Source organism: Ilyonectria robusta, assembly GCF_021365365.1.
Source record: "Ilyonectria robusta strain PMI_751 chromosome Unknown BGZ61scaffold_36, whole genome shotgun sequence".
Lineage (NCBI taxonomy): Eukaryota > Fungi > Ascomycota > Sordariomycetes > Hypocreales > Nectriaceae > Ilyonectria > Ilyonectria robusta.
This window is the reverse complement of record NW_025764470.1, coordinates 347,704-365,746: the sequence shown is the minus strand read 5'-3', so window position 1 is coordinate 365,746 and position 18,043 is coordinate 347,704. Positions and strand designations below refer to the sequence as shown.

The 18,043-nt window shown below is 54.6% G+C and overlaps 9 protein-coding genes across 9 annotated transcripts; 6 read left to right on the top strand and 3 right to left on the bottom strand.

Annotated features, from left to right (window-relative positions):
• Positions 1-1,156, bottom strand: BGZ61DRAFT_464029 (uncharacterized protein). Its single transcript, XM_046247462.1, has 3 exons — positions 901-1,156; positions 699-838; positions 1-619 (listed from the first exon to the last, which is right to left on the bottom strand). The coding sequence occupies exons 1-3, from the start codon at positions 926-928 to the stop codon at positions 473-475; spliced, it is 315 nt and encodes a 104-aa protein (XP_046096300.1). The 5' UTR covers positions 929-1,156; the 3' UTR covers positions 1-472.
• Positions 1,157-1,497: 341 nt separating this feature from the next.
• BGZ61DRAFT_369148 (Sec39 domain-containing protein) lies at positions 1,498-4,337 on the top strand (the record flags this gene model as incomplete). Its single annotated transcript, XM_046241941.1, has 3 exons — positions 1,498-3,010; positions 3,063-3,219; positions 3,266-4,337. The coding sequence occupies 3 exons, from the start codon at positions 1,498-1,500 to the stop codon at positions 4,335-4,337; spliced, it is 2,742 nt and encodes a 913-aa protein (XP_046096299.1).
• Positions 4,338-5,707: 1,370 nt separating this feature from the next.
• On the top strand, positions 5,708-6,537 carry BGZ61DRAFT_150511 (uncharacterized protein). Its single transcript, XM_046237365.1, has 2 exons — positions 5,708-6,340; positions 6,406-6,537. The coding sequence occupies exons 1-2, from the start codon at positions 5,833-5,835 to the stop codon at positions 6,453-6,455; spliced, it is 558 nt and encodes a 185-aa protein (XP_046096298.1). The 5' UTR covers positions 5,708-5,832; the 3' UTR covers positions 6,456-6,537.
• BGZ61DRAFT_300272 (uncharacterized protein) lies at positions 6,452-7,314 on the bottom strand (the record flags this gene model as incomplete). Its single annotated transcript, XM_046238680.1, has 4 exons — positions 6,452-6,573; positions 6,628-6,974; positions 7,033-7,144; positions 7,263-7,314. Coding segments are annotated over 4 exons (633 nt in total), but the record flags the coding sequence as incomplete, so codon positions are not given.
• A 1,685-nt stretch (positions 7,315-8,999) lies between these two features.
• Positions 9,000-9,813, top strand: BGZ61DRAFT_539745 (uncharacterized protein; the record flags this gene model as incomplete). The annotated part of the gene is made up of 2 exons (XM_046254825.1): positions 9,000-9,435; positions 9,503-9,813. The coding sequence occupies 2 exons, from the start codon at positions 9,000-9,002 to the stop codon at positions 9,811-9,813; spliced, it is 747 nt and encodes a 248-aa protein (XP_046096296.1).
• A 44-nt stretch (positions 9,814-9,857) lies between these two features.
• Positions 9,858-10,809, bottom strand: BGZ61DRAFT_150479 (acyl-CoA N-acyltransferase). Its single transcript, XM_046237364.1, has 2 exons — positions 10,365-10,809; positions 9,858-10,305 (listed from the first exon to the last, which is right to left on the bottom strand). Exons 1-2 carry the CDS (start codon positions 10,531-10,533, stop codon positions 9,902-9,904), a joined length of 573 nt encoding a protein of 190 aa, XP_046096295.1. The 5' UTR covers positions 10,534-10,809; the 3' UTR covers positions 9,858-9,901.
• A 447-nt stretch (positions 10,810-11,256) lies between these two features.
• BGZ61DRAFT_150459 (uncharacterized protein) lies at positions 11,257-12,646 on the top strand. The gene is made up of 2 exons (XM_046237363.1): positions 11,257-12,071; positions 12,123-12,646. Exons 1-2 carry the CDS (start codon positions 11,434-11,436, stop codon positions 12,625-12,627), a joined length of 1,143 nt encoding a protein of 380 aa, XP_046096294.1. The 5' UTR covers positions 11,257-11,433; the 3' UTR covers positions 12,628-12,646.
• Positions 12,647-13,025: 379 nt separating this feature from the next.
• Positions 13,026-14,210, top strand: BGZ61DRAFT_485448 (uncharacterized protein; the record flags this gene model as incomplete). Its single annotated transcript, XM_046249709.1, has 5 exons — positions 13,026-13,080; positions 13,157-13,266; positions 13,362-13,385; positions 13,574-13,801; positions 14,052-14,210. The coding sequence occupies 5 exons, from the start codon at positions 13,026-13,028 to the stop codon at positions 14,208-14,210; spliced, it is 576 nt and encodes a 191-aa protein (XP_046096293.1).
• Positions 14,211-15,609: 1,399 nt separating this feature from the next.
• Positions 15,610-17,498, top strand: BGZ61DRAFT_499567 (WD40-repeat-containing domain protein; the record flags this gene model as incomplete). The annotated part of the gene is made up of 3 exons (XM_046251422.1): positions 15,610-15,884; positions 15,940-16,067; positions 16,129-17,498. 3 exons carry the CDS (start codon positions 15,610-15,612, stop codon positions 17,496-17,498), a joined length of 1,773 nt encoding a protein of 590 aa, XP_046096292.1.
• Between the last annotated feature and the right edge of the window lie 545 nt (positions 17,499-18,043).

Here is an 18,043-nt window from a genome sequence, read left to right as displayed (position 1 = left end):
GAGTCACCGTCACATGTTGACGCTCTTGCCGCCTGTGGCTATTGGAGAGAAATTTTGATGCTGTGCGTTGGTACTGGCAGGGACAGACAGCTGCTCGCAGCTGGCCGAGAGCCCCTAGCAACCGACCTACCTTCCGAGTACCTACCCAACCACAATACTGGACATCATCCGTACGGCAGGCTAAGGCATTTGATGCACAGAACCACGTTGTTTCTTGCAACCCGTGTTTGGGTATTCAAACCACCTTGGCAGTCGAACTCTCCAACATAACATACACACATCCTCCGGCGAGGCTATTCCTGAATGCCGGAGTTCACGGCTTAAAGGCAGGTTCGGATGCCATCGGCGATGAAGCAGATGGACATGAAATATGGTCAACGGACATCTATTCCTTCGTCATATACAGTCGGCGCCGGTGTAACAACGCATATGCCATCCGGCCCTTCATTGCACTCGCCGATGCGCCAGCCGCCTAGCTCTGCCCCAGCACCTTTTTGGTGTCCTCCTCCTTATCTAGAAGTCCCAGGTTGCGTATTTGCTTCGCGCTCGGCGCATTGTCTCGTGCCGTCGAGGTTTCGGCTCGCGCGTACGCGGCCTGGATCGCCAGGACTCTCGCATGCTGTTTGACTGTCAGTGCCGAACCTAACGTGCCGTGGCTCATGTGGTGGCACGGGCGTCTCTGAGGTGTCGGAACCCACCTCCTTCTTGTGGTGCAGGCACTCGTAGTAGTCCTCGAGAACTGGAGAGCATTTCTTCTTGCCCGAGTCGTCATCGGCCGAGGTGTTGACGACGTAGCAGGCCATGACCTCCTGCCAGAAGGGAAAGCAACGGCCGGGGCCTAGAAACCGTGGTGTTGCTGTCAGCCTGTGGCTGCCGGGGAGGGTCTCTGGTTGAACTCACCGCCATGCATGCCGTATCCCGACGCCATCTTGAGCCAATTGGTGCGTGTCGAGGCGTTTAGGTGGTCAAGAAGGTGTAAGCTCTTTCGCTCGTTGAGTTGCGCGGGTCCGTCCGACGTTTGAATTGGCAATGAGATGGCTCCGGGCGTGAGTTGACCCGTACATGGGCCGAGTAGCAAATCGCTGCACAGGGATTGGCTATGGCGACGGGGCGGGTTGACACTAATCAATGGTACATCCAGAATCGGAGAACAACAAGCTGTTAGTAATGTTCCAACTGTTAGGGACATGACATTGACCACCTCGACATATAATTGCGATAGGTGAATGTAACGCATAGATGCATAATCCATGCCCCTCTGTGGATGAGCACGTACCTCTAAGCTCGGTGGGTGATGGTGGGCGGGCCTTGGGAGCTACTGCGACCTACGTACTAGCTGGCATCTGTTAGTCGACCATCCACATGGCGAAACCTCCACGACGAGACTCAACGATTCCGAGCTACGGTCACAACAGCACGACAACTCGACAGCGCGACATAAGCCAAGGTCTAGAAGCCACTACTGATTGACGGGCTCGTCTCGTGGAAGCTCCCACCATGGCTGCCCCTCTTCCTTTAGGCCCAGCCAAGGTGGTCCTCCTTGCTGTCCACTTTGCGACGCAAGCCGACATCAACAGCCTGTCATCTCTGACCGCGCAACATGCCGCCGTCTTGCGCCAGGACCTTGTGCTCCGAATTCTTCTTACACACCTCCCCGAGACGATAAAGCCGGAACTGTACGTTTCATTTGTTCTGGCCTTGACCACCGATGACGCGCAGCCGTCGCTACTGGATTGCCCCCTCGATACCACCGTGGTCGATAGCCTTTCGGACGATCAAGCTTCTAGGAAAGTCAAGAAGCTTCGACTTATACACCTATCCATCTCGGATGAAGGAGTCAATGGGCCGACTGATTCTTTGACCTCTTTTCTGCTCCTCAGAGGCTACAGGATGGACGAGGAGGCCGGCATGCTCACCCAGCTACCCGACCTGCTCACTCCCTTCCTCCAACACTCCCCAGCCATACAGACTTGGCTTGTCTCGACGGTGCTGCCTCTATTGAGGAGAAATCACGAATATTACCCCCAGAAACCAGTTCGATACTCTCTCCTCGAATTCCACAACCTGCCAGACCGAACCGCCATCGATTACCTCTTAGCCGAGACTGGACTTTTAGAGGACAGTTATGACCTCGTTGGGCGCGACTTTAGTGGCTTAGTTGGCCCTTGGCTGTATAACGATAGCCGATGGAAGCAGGAATCTTTCATGGACGCCTCGTCTACCGAGACTAGCGCCACGACAGTAATGTCGTGCCCTGGTTGGGAACAGGCTCTCGAATGGCTTGTTCTACAGGCGTCCAAGTCATGGAGAATTTCCCTTAAGGTAATCGAACAATGGGACGGTCCGGAGTATATCGATTTAATTGACGACGTCAATATGTGGTTCCAAGAGCCTCAACAACGCTACCTCGACCTTAGCTACGCCCAAGCCGCCTTGGCTTCTGCATACCTGATACCCGAGGCCACCGCAGACGCTCTGGAAGGTGCATACAAGATATGCAGCAAGATCGCGTCGCTCATGGACCAAGGTTCGAATGAAACTCTTCAATCAGCAGCGTCTGTGCTGGCTCCCATAGCCGAGCTTGACAGAAACGCTTTCCCTGGTGCCAAGACGGCCACTTACATGAGGAATGACTTGTTGAAGACCTCGAACCCCCTGACAAACCCAAATTCTTGCTCAACCAACCTTTTGATGGCGCTTGTCTTGAGCGCGTTCCTCTTGGCTCGCGCTGGCGTACCCTGCACCGTGAGAAGAGCCGGTGACCTCGTCTTCATACAAGACCCGGGGGAGCAAAAGGGTGAACTTACGAGGTTGCTACGTAATCTGTCTGCCAATCTATCAAAGACAGATGACGCCTGCTGGATTCGCGCACGGAACGAAATCTTGTGGCTTCAGAACTGGGGCAGCGCAAACAGTACAAATTCTGTCGGATCTATTCAGGGCGTGTTTGGGACCATGTCCGCGACATATATTGAGATGGAGATACTTAAAGCCCTACTCTCCAATTCGCGTACGTCTTTGTTATCGACGATTTGCGGAACAATGCTGATGACTCTAATCAGGCTATACCCTTGCACGATCTTTGTATGAAGATGCTCTAGAAAAACCTCTTCCTGCAGACGCCGTCCAGAGTACGGTACAAAACTGCGCTCTTGGCTCGTTCGATAATGCTTCCAACCCGAACCGGTCAAGGGGAGGACTCAAGAGGTGTAACGAAATGTAAGTTGGGCCTGTTGAATGTCAAGCTGTTGCTGACTCCAGGTAGAATCAACGCGTTCCCAAAGACGGTAGGAAAAGGACTTCCGAGCATTAAACGAATCGAGGCGCTACTAAAAGCGACACATGCCCTCAGCGACTATCGTCTTGTGCTTAAACAAGGCGAGCCCTTCAGCCCAGTCGTGCTTAGAGTACACTCGGACCCCATCTCGATTATTGAAAGAGTCCTGGAGCAGAACGCAAAGGCGTACACGAGATTGCAGGAGTTCTTGGAGCTTGGGAACAACATGGTCAGTGCCGGCCTGCCCACATCCAACAAACTCGGAAAGAGTCTCTCGGCCGCAGCTGGACAGGATGTGGACCGCTTGATGACGGAGAAACGGATTGTCGCTATGTGCATCGAGGCAGCATTGAGGGAGGACGATTTCGAGACGGCATACTCTTATGTGGTCAGCCGCCTGGGTACATCAACTTCCATGACGCCGGAGGGTTGTGATGATGAGTGGTCATGGAAGGCCGCTTTAGATGCCGGAAAGTCCGCCCGCACCGAGACATCTCAGAAGCCGACTCATCTTGGAACTGCCAGTGGGAACCCTGAAATTCGACACCTTGAACAGCGCATCGAGTGTCTCGCCACGGCGTTGCGTATCGCACCGGCAAACCAACTTCAAGAAGTCCTAAAGACCTTTCGCCGCTGTGAAGAGCAGCTCGACTCTGCGATCAAAGAAGAAGCTGCCAAAGAGGACGCATGGGATGCCGCCGGCGATCTTCGCAACCTCCCAGGAGCCTTCGATGGGCCCGATCCAGACAAGGCCTACCCGCCTCGGAATATCACTGCCAGCGCTGCTGCACGCCAGGCAGATGAGTCACCTATGTCGCTTTTCGATCTTTCACGGGCGACGGCTCGAGTGGCATCGAGGAATTTGACCGCATTATCCAGCTTGCAAGGGATTGCCCAAGGCACCACACAGCCCCAAAGTACTGATGAAGATGACCAAGAACAGCATCGCACGAGGAAAAGAGACCAATTAAGAGAAGCTGCAACTGGAACCTTGGTGTCTGGCGTCGGCTGGCTCATTGGTGCGAGCGTTAACCGACCTACTAATGACGACAAGTTGTGAAACCTGCCTAGGTATAGTCCGCAGGTTTGGGGGATGAGAGATTTTGAGAACAAATGAGACGGATGGCTTGGGATGTGTCACAAGGACAGTCGACGTGCATGGTATGTATACACAACGAGAGCCAGGTCATGTACCGAACGAGCGACGATTTAATTGTCTATAATGATGTATGAATACTCAATTTGAACGATTGGTTGAGCTCCTTTTGGCTACACGAGGGGCTTTTCACACCATGCAGAGCTAACTGAGCATATACTTACCTGAGGATAAGCCATAAAACAATGTGAGGTATAATCGTCACGCTTGGTAAAGGTGGTTCAGTCTTTCTTTCGTCTTCAAATAATATTACCATCTTGTCACTTGGCTCAGAGAGGCTTGTAATTAATTCAAGTAATCAATGTTCGAGACTGGCGCAACTCAAACCGGCAGATGAACATGGCTATTGAAATAGCATGCATTACTTGATGCAGCAAGTACTCATCCAAATGGTGTCGAACGTAGTTTCAGAAGGTCATAGGAAGGACAAGATCCTGGACTATATTAGCGGCGAGATAGAACATTCAAGGGTATAAGTATGCATCATGCTTGGCCCCCCCCTGGCGCTGTTGGATTGCCAACCGGGCTTGTTGTGTCAATGGCAAGGGTTCAGCCTCGACACAACCAACCGAATCAACGCGTCTATGACTTGGCTTAACGGGCCACCGCATAAAAGGCATCTGTCAACATCAGCATCGCACTTCCAACCGTATCCTTCGCTAGACGCAAGCTTCAACTGGAGAAGCAATGCGCCAAGCCGGGGCAGAGCCAGGTGGCTGTTTGGATGCCATCACCCACCCACATTGTCATAATGTAGCCATGGAAGGGGAAGATGAGAGACAAACCCATGATTCTGATCCTTGCCAACTCCGCCTCTTCTTACCCTAGTCTCTCCTCAGTGACATCGGTTGGCCCACGATCAAGAGTTGCATGGCGTCAAGGTGATTGATTACAGCGAATGGGCGATTGTTTGGCGATAGGCGACACATTTACGGACAAGTCTGGTTTAATGAGTGATGTCAGTCAAGGCGATAGCAGGAGCTGCCGAGAGCGACGGAGGCCAGCTTCGATTGGCGTGGTCGACGTCGACTCGCAAAGCCCATCGTGAGATGTGTGAAACGGTACAGGAGGCTGCGAGCAACGAGTTCCGCAGTCGATGGTGAGTATATTGATCCACAGGTTTCACCCGTCAAGGCCGACGTCGACATCTGTTGAGTGGTGTGTTGACAATGCTATCAAGGAGTCGTCGATAGACGCGATGACTGATGAAGTGTTTGATTCTGCAAAGATCCGGAAGCTGCCATACGTGGTCCATCTGTGACCTTGTCGCCGCAAACCGACCAGCAACAAGAAACTTATTGATGCAGGCCGAGTACCCTTTTTGATTCCATTCCCTTAACGTCGCAATCACACGAAACTCCTGAGTGAGCAGATCCTAATCGAGAGTCTGCTGTAGTCCATGGAAGGAAAGCAAAGAAAGAAACAGAAAAGCGAACAAGCAAAACAAGAAGTCAAGGAAAGGAGATTCGAGACTCAACCCCGGTATTCAGTTGTCGGCTCAAGACAGCTGGGGTCGACTGTACAGTCTGTACTTAGTTGCGGTCGGGGCCTAGGAGGATTAGCGGGTACTTGTAATGCGACACTCAGTAGCCCGAACCTCCATAGGGGTCGCGTGTCTCGGATCGAGAAGCAGACTCGCCATAACCAGCGGCACCACCAGCAGGAGCACCACCGGCAGGCTCTCGGGATCGGGGAGCATCACGCTCGCCTCCGCGCTCATGGCGATCGCCACGCTCATATCCGCCGGGAGCACCGCCGCGAGGACCGTAGCGATCACGGTCTTCGCGTCCAGCATATCGATCGCGTCCGTAGCCTTCCTCACGGTCACGGCGCTCGTAGCTGCGGTCATAGTCGCGGCCGTAACCTCGATCCTCGTAGCGTCGCTCTTCGCGATAGCCACGATCATAGCCGCCACCGCTGCCACCACCGCTGCCGCCGCCGCTGGCACGGTCTTGACCGCCGCCGCGCTCAGTGCCGCCACGCTCCGCGCCACCGCGCTCAGCACCACCACGGTCTTCATAACGTCGGTCGTAGTTGCGTTCGTAGCCACGGTAACGGTATGGGTCATCGCGGCCGTAGCCGCCGCCGCCACCACCTCCGTATCCGCCACGCCGGCGGTCATCATAGCGAGGGCGAGGGTCTGGGAGAAGAATAATGAGACGAGGACAAACAATGGGTTAAAGCAATTACTTACCTCGCTTGGGAGGACCAAAGTACTTGCCGGGGGTAGGGGTACGAGGGCGAGCTCGACGAGCCTTCTCGATGCTTAGCGTGCGGCCTTCGATCTGCTCACCCTGGAGTCCCTCCTTGGCAGCATCGGCCTGGTCGGCGGTGACCATCTTGACGAAACCGAAACCACGAGACTCCTTCGTGTGAGGGTCGCGCATAATCTGGCACTTCTCGACCTCACCGTACTTCTCGAACATCTTCGTCACCTCGCCCTCGGACAACTTGGGGTGAATGCCGGTGACAAAGAGGTTGGATCCGGGGTTGATGGCACCGTCATCATCATCTCTGGGTCCAGAGACGTCCTTCATGTTGCTGCAGTAGTGTATGAGCGAAACATTTTTTGCGAAAAGAAATGTTGGAGGTCGCTTACCTGTCGGGGTTACCGTTTGGCGACGCAGAGCGGCGGCGGCCGCCGTCGTTGTCGTCACGAAGAGGACGGGGAGAGGCGCTTCGGTTGTCGCGCTCATAACGGGGGCCCTCGTCTGAAGATGAAACAGTAAGTGAATTGCCAGATGGTTGGAAAGGGAGGGTGTGGTGCGGGTGGACGGAAGACGCGTCTTCGCGCGCGCGCATCCAACAGGCAGAGTGACAGGGACGAACCTTCGTAGCGATCGCCATTGGCGGCCTCGTAATCCATGCTGGTAGTCGCCATCTTGATTAATATTGCCGGGGATGAGGAAAGGCAACAAGTCAGGTTGGTGATGCGAGGTGGATGGTGTGTGATGTGATGTCTCAATCCTGAGCCGTGATGTTGAGATGAGGCTGGAGGGAAGGGAGAGAAAAAAAATCGAAGGTAGGGTTGGGGAAGGAGTGGGAGAAGAAAAGGAAGAAGGAACGGGCACGGGCACGGGTAGGTGCAGAATATAGTATCCGGCGGGTGGCAGAGGAGCTTGCCAGCTGCCTGAATGCGCGGGAGAGAACAAAGAGAAGAGGTAACAGGTGTAGACAGGTGATGACAGATGAGGACGGGTCTGGATGGGGGAAATGGAGGATGGGAATGAAGGGTTGGATGATGGCGGGCGCCGGGGAGACGAACTGTCCGTCAGCTGGCCAAGCGAGCTACGGGCGCACCATCCACAAGCAAAGTGAGGCGGAGGAGGCAAACTCTCCGGCCACAGGCACTGTAAGGTACCTACATTTTGGGCAAGGGTACCATACCAGCTTGAGCCCAGCCATCCGGTACCTCCTGTTAGGGTGCGGTACGATGGCTGGCAGCCGACGAGGCAGCCGAACAGTGGCTGGTGGCTTGTGTGGCCGTGCACGAGCCACCAATCTCTCAACTCCCTACCTAGGTACCTACCTAGTTACCTCTCGCTGGCATGGAGTACCTATAAACACAGGCCTCTTCAGTGGGAAGAGGGCTTAAGTGAGCAGTTTTAGCGGGGAGTTCTAGCAGCAAAGCGCCCTTGTACTCGCTGAACGGTCGTCAGCCTCAGGTTCCTGTACCTGAGCTTGTTTGTCCTTCCCCACAACCCCGGATTATTACACTTTTGACCGTTACGGCGGGCTCGCTCATCATCCGGTCACATAGGAGACGCAGACTCTGCACAAGGTAACTGGGTTTCTGCAACTTCGAGGAGATACCAAAATGATAGGTTTCGGAACAAACATATATGCCCAGGTGCTCTCTCAGACACGGAGTCGGTCGACTCTTTAGCTATCATTATAACCGACGTACCTAACTTTGCGGCTCACCGAGAACGTCTCAATAATCCACCGAAAAATACACATTCTCAAACCAAGACTGGTTGAAGCCTGATACCATTGCTGACGACATGTTTGATCATCCAAACCCACTTGCCGCCATCGACGAGTGGCCAATTCGGCCTCCCTGAGGCCGCGTGGGGTGGAGCTGCAAACGGGACATTATCCGCTGCAGGTCATAACTCGCATCCACTGCCTCGGGAAATTCAGCAACGGCTGACTGAGGACCTGAATTTTCATGGCCAATCTCTCAAGGGTTGGGCCGCCCAGGGTGTATTAGCGGCATTTCCATCCACCCGAAACTTGTTCAATCCACTGGGAAGCCAGCGCCTTGTTACACATTTAGATCTGAATATCCCGCCCATCTGGAAGGGTCGGTGCACAATCATGGGGCTGAGGGTGGATTTGCCCCGTGTCCGGATTCGTCTTGTGTACTCATTTATCCCCCAATCGGCTCTACTTTCAGATGCGGGGGATGTAAACTCGTCCTCCAATCCACTGATCTCCTACTTCAAACATCTACAGAGAAGACTGCAGAGATCCGTGAAATCAATATCATTTCGTTGCTACTATTTTACCTCAAAACAGGACCCTCAGTTCACCGTTGAAGGCCACCGATTGTTGCTACAAATTATGTCACTGCAGGGAAAGGTCTACGCCATCACGGGCGGTGCAAGCGGCATCGGCCTCGCAACAGCCAAAATACTCTCTCGGCGAGATGCCATTGTTTGTGTCGCAGATATTGACACCGCCGCAATGGAATCCACCGCCTCATACTTTACGGAACAGAAAGTCCCTTTCACAGTCACCCGAGTTGACGTCTCTCAGCGAGATCAGGTTGAGGGATGGTTGGATAGCATAGTGGACAAATATGGGCGACTCGATGGTGCCGCGAATGTGGCCGGCGTCATCGGCAAACACCATGGGATCCGGCCAGTCGCAGAGCTCGAAGACGACGAGTGGCACAAGATCATCGCGGTGAACCTGACAGGGACCATGTATTGCTTACGGGCAGAGCTGCGCCGAGTTGTCGATGGTGGATCTATCGTCAACGTTGCTTCCATCCACGGTATCAAGGGCACGTGCTCGTAACTCGTTTGACCATAAGGTTCCCGGTTTCTGACTAGTATGCATAGGATTCGCCAAGCATGGCGCATATGACGCCAGCAAACACGGCGTAGTCGGTTTGACCAAAGCGGCGGCCAAGGAAAACGGCAAACGAGAGGTTCGGGTTAATGCAGTTGCCCCCGGGGCAATACTCACTCCCTTAATGCAAAAGGCGTGGGACATTCATAGCCGGCCCGAGGACGCCCCGTTTGATGAGCCGAGTGCTTTCCAACGTCAGGGCACCCCGGAAGAATGCGCGAATGTGATTGCCTTCCTGCTTGGTCCGGAGAGCTCCTTTGTGAGCGGTAGCGTGTATGAGGCGGACGGAGCTTGGCTCTGACAGCAACCTAGTCACTCAATCTCGCAGGGGTGAGAACTGAAGCTGGGGAGGAGGTTTGGGGGGACAATATACGATCCAAAACACGACCTTACCAGACATCTTCTGGCTCAACTTCGTGGTTTTCTCCATCGTCCCGAATATGCTGGTGGTCCTTATCCCGCTTCATGGGCTTTCGCATGTCGAAGGCATCCTCTCCTGACTTGGTCGGGTCCATCGCATGCTCACCGTAGTAATCTTTGACTACGCGGAAAACACTGTAGCCTAGGTTCTTGTAGAAAGTGATGGCGCGGTGGTTGCTGCTTCGGACGAACAGGTCGACAAACCAAGCATTGTTCGCGTCGGCGGCAAGCTCGAGCTGCTCGGTCAAGATTTTCCCAATGCCAGATCTTCGGGCCTCGGGCGCTACAGTGAGGGCGGTGATGTGCGCATGCCACGGGAGGTAGTGTTCGGAAAACTTGTACGCATCAGGGGATGATTCCACTTTGCCCATGACTGTCGACGGAGGATCAGCACTAGGTTGACAATCTAGAACGCCCAATGGCCAGTCTCACTATATCCCATGATATTCCCATCTATATCTTCGCACACCTGGAAGAGGGAAGGCCATTTCGCATGGTACTGGAGGTAGAAGTTGAGCTCGTATGTTTCTGTGAGCGGGTCGAGGTTGCACTTGGAGAACTTGTTCACGTCGTCGGGACGAAATCGGCGAAATGTGGCCATCTTAGAGTGCTTCCGGTCGGTATTCGAGATCGCAGAGGAGCAAGGTAGATCAGTAAGGAGGCGATAGTCAAGGCAAACGATTCGAAATGACTGGGGTGGTGGGAAACTGAGGATTTGGTAGAAAAGAGTTGCGCTGTGAGGTCAGGTTGGTGGTACGTGGGGTTTTCAGCAGAGGCACACTCAATACGTGCGATTTGCGATGGTGGGCCGTGCAGCAGCCGCAGGCGGATGTGGCGGCCCAGCCACAGTAGCGAGGGGCAGGGAGGTCGTTTAGTGGAATGAAACCCGACGTGATCGGGTACCAAGAAGCAGGTACTCGGTCTACTGCATAGAGGAGGGGAAATACTTGAGCACAAGGTAGCATTATGCCGAGTTCATCATGGATCCACCTCGACTTTCGCTTCCCACTGCATCGACCGCCACGACAGCGTTGACAGTTGAACAGTCATTGCAACAACACGGCGGATGGCCTTAGTACCACTCTTATGATTAATGCACGTGTGGCACACAGGCACGCTTTCCTCGACACTAGGAGTTGACAGCATCGGCCTGCCAACCTCCAGCTTTGTTTCCGCCGGCTCCCTCACGCGTCATTAGCTGAGGCGGTGGTGCTAATAGTCAAGCCCAATATCATTTAGGAGGCACGGCTACCAGCCAAGACCAAGGCTGCGCCTACGGAGTAGATTCTCCTTCGACAACCGGACCACCCCAACCCACCCACGACACACCAGCTGCGACTGCAGCCAACGGCAGTTCTTTGACAACTTCTCGGACCACGTCAGCCGCTTCCCCTCTTCTCCCTCCCTGACTGTCGTCGCGAATCGCGGGTTTCAGCTCTGGCCGTGCCGAGCCTCGAGTTTATCGAACCCCGACAACCTTGCCCGACATCCAGATACCGATATGCCATCCTCGCCGCATACCCCGAGGCACTCTCGGAACTCCTCGGCCTTCGATAGCTACTCAGGCTCGCCTCGGAACAGACGCCTATCTAAATCCTCGGTGCAAGATTCGTCGACGCCGTACCGAAACAGCTTCAACCAAACCGATGAGTTAGATATGAGCGTGCTTGCCAGCGGGGGAGCAGCCGCCGGGAATGGCATGGGGAATTTGGCAGATGAGTTGGCAGATGCATTCTCGGACTCGGGAGATGAGGGTGAATACGATGATGGGGACCTGGATGGCGAGTCGCTGGGCCCTGACGAGGGGCATCCGGATGAGGCGAGTGGCACAAAGGGTATCAACAGCCCACAGGGACACGATAGCGATAGGGTAGCGCCTGCGAGCCTTACCTTGCTCTCGCCACGGCGGGGACATCAGAGACAAAAGAGCGAGTACGACGGGAGCGAGTATGGGTCAGAGTCGGATCTCGAGTCTCCCGGCATGCCTCCTGGTCTGGTGGCCAAGATTGATGCCGTGGAATCTTTGGCCCGGCGGGGGAATGAGAATGTCGGTGGACCAGCTGATGATGTCTTCAAGAGAGTTACGACCGGGCTGCGGGACCTCGGATCACAATCTAGCGTAGAGGCCAGCGCCTCGAGGTGAGAGTCATGACGCCGAACTTGAGGTTGACGGACTAACAAGAGTGGCAGGTTGATAACAGCACATTCAGCGCTGACGACGCATTTGACCCACCAAACTCGCCAAATACACAACCTGACGTTTCCTTTGTTATCCCCACTGGCTCCGCCTCCAGACGAGGAGACGATCGAAGAGCTTGTACCATTACTCCTGTCGCTTTCGGACAACATGCCTCGACCTTCAACATCAGCCTTCAACTCGCTGACGGCGCTGCACACGATTACGTCGGATTTGGTCCAGACTCTGAATTATCTTTCTGACACTCTACACATGTCTCGTCAGACGACAACAATGGCAACCAGGCGGTTGAGGAGTGCCAAGGAGATTGTGGCCGAGATGAGACGGGAAGAGGAGCTTAAGGAGGAAGGCGAGCGGTGGCTAACACGAGGCAACTGGGGTGAGCGACTGGAGAAGAGGGAATGCGCGGGGGTGTGCGGGGATGTGATTGGAGGATTTGAAGAAGTTTGCAATGGATGGCGAGAGAGACTGCTCGCGCAGGCAGAGTCTCAAGCGTAGGGACGAATTGAGCCGGAAACACACTCACGCGGACCTCCTATCGAAAGGCGGTGCGGGACATCACCATGCCCTTGCATTCTTTACTAGCTCTCATATGTTTCCTTGGTCTCCGCAGTTGGGAATCCTTATTGGTTGAGATGGGTCTGATGGTAGAGAGAACCAAGGTGCTGCGTAGCATGGGGCGCCGTTGCACACGTACATATAGAACTGCCATTTTCTTAGGAGCTGTATTAGAGCGGGCGAGCGATGGGATGAATGATGACAAATAGATGACCTCGAAGGCTGATTTGGCTTGAACGAGGGCACAGCCGGCCCCGCGTTGGAGGAAAGAGCCTTTTATGCACTCACCTCTCAACGTCTTCATGGCCAATTGAGCAAGTCTCATATATGCACGAAGTATGCGTCAAGCAAAGGTGTTCGCAGAACAAGAGTCCGACAGTAAGATAGAGCTCAGTAAGTCTCAATCAGTGTTGGCCTGTATGAGACACCCGAGCCTGGCGAGACGGCCGCGTTATCTCGTCTTCCATAGGTAATGTTAAACAGGCTTTGGAATTGGACGGGGAGTGGGGGAGAAAGGGGTGGGACGCGAACTGGACGCGTCTGGCGTTTTGCGGCCCATTGACGCGACCAGCCTCAAGAGTGAGTTTAATGGGCGCGGATTCGACGTGAAAAGCACAGTGTCAGTTGTATTTGACACTGTAGCCACAACGCTCCTGCGTATGACAAAAATGCAGCTTTGTAAGATATCGAAACGTCAAGTATGATTCAACGATATTCAATGATGTTCGGGTGAAACGGCCATGCTGGACTCTTACTATTTCTTAGATTAACATCTACGCAGGATACACAGTTTAACACTTCTGAAAGTATTGGTGTTGGTGGGTGGTGAACGATATCCGTCAGCCGTGTTACTTGGTTGCTGGAACGGGTGGCTAGACTGGGTCAGGTCAAGATTGCTGCTACAGTACGGGGGTATGGAGTGCTGCTACACTGCAGGCGACAGTCACGGCACGTCAAAGCACGGCAGCCAATCGAAGTAGACGGCGATCACGCTCACGACCACGCCGGCACGCGTCCAGCCCTCTCACTGATGGACGGCATATGGACTCGTCGACTACTGCCTCTGAGCGCCCAGCGCGGCAGCGCATCCGTACAGGGAAGCACCCTGCCTAGCGTTAGTGCCCTGGGTGAAAACATCAGGTAGGTACCTATTGATACGTAGCAGCACTGCCGAGTCCACGACTGACGCAGGCGCGGAACGTCCCGCCTGCCGTGTTGGAAGCGTTTCTGGAACAAAACAACAACACACGCACGTACAACAGGGCGTCGACCCACGCCAGTGTGTTTTTGGCTGGGTAGGGTGAGACGGTCAACCACGGCAGCGCACGCGTCTCTCACTCTACAAGGCCACACACGCACTGCAGCGCGCGAGGATGCACCACGCGCATAAGACGAGGACATGGCCGGATAGGATACCTAGGCATGCCCACTCACATATGCGCGCAAGACCCAACAAGCGGTGGGCCTCGTCCGGTGGGTGTAAATGCGACATAGGCCACTTAAGTTGTCTCCCGGTTATTTGAAGCATCCGTCTAACCTACCTACATATTGTAGGCCTCTGATATGTGTGTCATTGCAAACAAGGTGGACAAATAAATATACAAAGTATACCTACCAACATGGGGTTCAGCATCCAATTTCTCCCGTTGTTAGTGGACCAAAGTGCTAGACCAGGGATGGACTGGACTGGCGACGAGCCTATGTTTCCGTGGAGGAGGGGCCTGGCTTCGTGCAGGAATATTGCCATGCAAGAACACACATTTATGAAAGGGCCAGTCGCTTGGAGCTGCATAGCACATGTCGTCAATCTACTCATCGATTCACCTCCCTCCTTGGCTAGTTTTCCGAGCAGCATGTGCTTTGTTGGTAAGCCACATCCAGCAACAGTGGATATGAAGAATAAAGAACGTGACTGAGAATAGCAACGGCATTGACAACGGTGAGAGGCTTCCCTCGCGATAGGTTTAGTGGAGACACTATGGGACCGGGACGGGTGGTGTCTATGAGGCCTACCCGTCTGCGAGAGAGTGTGGGCGAGAGATGGCTTATTTTGGAAAATGGGGTGCCCGACTGGACGGGACCACCCAAGTCGTAGGACTGGAGTTGTTGTTATTGATCAGCGAACCCGCGCGTTTCCTGGCCGTCCGCGATCCCCTGTAACAATGGAGAGCCAGGTGTGCGCGCTGCCTGATTGGGTGTAGTTAAGCCCCTGTGCTTAGCGCGCCTCCAGGCCCCAGGTCAACCTCCCTCTAACATCCCTCTCAAACGGCCCTCCCGCCGCCCGCCTTTCACCCCCAAAGCCCAAAGGCCCAGCGTCCCTCCCCAAGGCGTAGACCCGGCAAAGCCCAGCCCAGCGCCTACTCTCGCACCTACACCCGCCAACGCAAACGCCAGCCAAACCTCGACTTCGTCCTCACTCAACCACATCCTCACATCCACCACAACATCGCCAGCTCTTTCTCCCTCATCCTCACCCTTTCAGCGTTAACAACCCCCCCTTTCCCCACGCCGACGACGCTCTCGTCCCCTCCCTTCTCACATACAATATCTCGCTTTCACTCTCTCTCTGACGCCCAAGCGCCCATTTCTGCTGCCGATCTGTCACCCGGCCCATGCGAGCTCGAGACGATGCGATAAACACCTCCAGTCGATTCAAGTCGAGACCTGCTGGACGGTGATTGGGATCTGCCCTCACCGTCTTGCCCGGCCTCCATCTCTCCCGACCGTCGCCGTCATCCTTCGCCCTTCCATCACCGACCTCCACCATCTTTCTCACCCTACCGACTCAGCTGCCCACCGCCAACCTACGACCTCCCGACCGCCGTCCCGAAACATCGACCAACCCATCCCCTCACGACCATGACGCTGCCGGCTGAACCTGCTGGCCTTTCTTCCGCAATCTCTCCATCCTCCAAGAGAGTCATGGACGAACCCAAAGCCCCCGCTGCCGGCCCTGTCCGCGCCGCCACTCCTCCCCCCCGCTCAGATCGCGGCCGCTTGGAGTCGAGACACAACCCTGACGGCGCCTCGAATCGATCCCTCCGAAGCAGCGCCCGAATGAGCGATGTCTCCCGCGCCAGTCCCTTTGATGTCGACGCCGTCGACCACGCTTTGCTACGCGAGTTTCAGCGACCCCAGCGCGAGAGCACTCCAGGCTCCAGTCCTCATCGCAAACGCCAGCGGATAAATGGTGATCGGTTCGTTCATGCCTCCATAGGCTCTCGCCATTTTACATGGCTCACACTTTAGTAGATTCATTCCGACTCGCTCAGGCCAGGACCTCCAGGCCAGCTTCAGCTTGCTGCACGAGGATGGGTCCCCCGCCACTCCCTCCAAACAAAAGAAGCGTACCCCCCACGGCGAACTTCACTTCCAAAAGAGTATGATACCCCCTCCCACCCCGGCAATCGATGACCGAGTCGTACTGACGTGCTGGGACAGCGGAAGAGGCAAACCGAACCTTTTCAACATTGCTACGCGCCGAGCTGTTTGAGAGCTCAGTCCCCCAAGCAACCACACCCACACTATCTCCCGATCATGCCCTACCTACCTCTTCCCATGTTCCCGCTCACGATGGCACCCGATCCCATACCCCTCCAAATAACGCCTCTGTCATCTCCCTGCCGTCCTCATTGACGCCATCAACTCCTCACAAAAACCTCTTCTCCTACATGTCCCCACGCCATCATAGCCACGTTGCCGGGCATCCAACTCCGTCAAAGACACCTCAAAGCAGGCATGGGCCGAACCTAGATACTCGGGCTGAGATCTACAGCTTATCTCCCGTTCGCTTTGGTAGTCAACAAATGCTGTTAAGTCCCCGACGTCAACCGAGAGCCGTTAGCAAGGTGCCCTACAAAGTCCTGGATGCCCCTGAACTCGCCGATGACTTCTACCTGAACCTGGTAGATTGGGGAAGCGCCAACATTCTGGGTGTCGGCCTGGGTTCCAGTGTCTACATGTGGAACGCCCAAACGAGCAAAGTGAATAAGCTTTGTACACTGGAGGACGACACAGTCACCAGCGTGTCTTGGATCCAAAAAGGTACCCACCTTGCCATTGGCACTGGCAAGGGTCTAGTACAGATATGGGACGCTGAGAAGGCCAGGAGACTCAGAACTATGACTGGTCACACGGCAAGAGTTGGATCTTTGGCGTGGAATACTCATATTCTGACTTCTGGGTCACGAGATCGATTAATCTACCACCGAGATGTCCGAGCCCCAGACCAGTGGATGAGGAAGCTCGTGGGTCATAAGCAAGAGGTGTGTGGGCTGAAGTGGAACTGCGAGGATGGGCAGTTGGCTAGTGGTGGAAACGACAACAAGCTCATGGTCTGGGATAAGCTCTCGGAAACCCCATTGTGGAAATTTTCAGACCACACCGCGGCCGTCAAGGCGATCTCATGGTCGCCACATCAACGTGGCCTACTTGCCTCGGGAGGCGGTACGGCAGATCGTCGCATCATCTTCCATGACACTGTCAAAGGTACCGTCATCAATGAGATTGATACGGGTAGCCAAGTGTGCAATCTTGCATGGTCGAAGAACTCCAATGAGATCGTCTCAACACATGGATACAGTCAGAATCAAATCGTTGTCTGGAAGTACCCGTCCATGACCCAAGTAGCCAGCTTGACTGGTCACACGTACCGAGTTCTGTATCTGGCCATGAGCCCAGATGGCCGAGTTGTTGTGACTGGCGCCGGAGACGAGACATTGAGGTTCTGGTCGGTATTCGGTCGACGTCCTGGAGCCCGGGAAGAGGGCGAAGCTGGTGGTCGACTCGCTGACTGGGGCGTCATCCGGTAAAGGTGGCATCGATTCTGTGGTGGTTGGAGGACTTACTGCACTCCATACATGATGGGATATCAGCCGGTTTGGATTTGCCGCGGTTCCCTCGATACTCTTGGCTCTGGCGAGGGCCTTATACACAAAGAAAACAAGAATTCCCCCTCTTATTCAGTAAGGAAGGGTGACTGGGAGAGCTCTATACTCACGAGTCGGATCTAATTTTCATGGAAGAAATACCCTGGTGGCTGATCATCTGCATTACACTGGCGTCGCATTTTGGTTCAGGACTTCTCTGGCTAACGGGCGGATCATGACGGGGTGTTGGTTGGACTGGGTTTGCTACTGGGTTTGGGAAGTGGGCGGCAACCCGACGATGCCGGGAATGAATCGAAGAAATTCGGCTGGAAGGGAAAGTTAGCGAGAGCTGTGTTTTTGTCAAGCGAGTTTCGGATTTTGTTTCTGTTCATCTTTGGTCAGCAAAGCGACGAGTAGCTAGAGAGAAGCCTGAGTCTACGGGCGGGTGAATGATTCCCCCCTCAATGAACACCTCAATCTTGGCACAC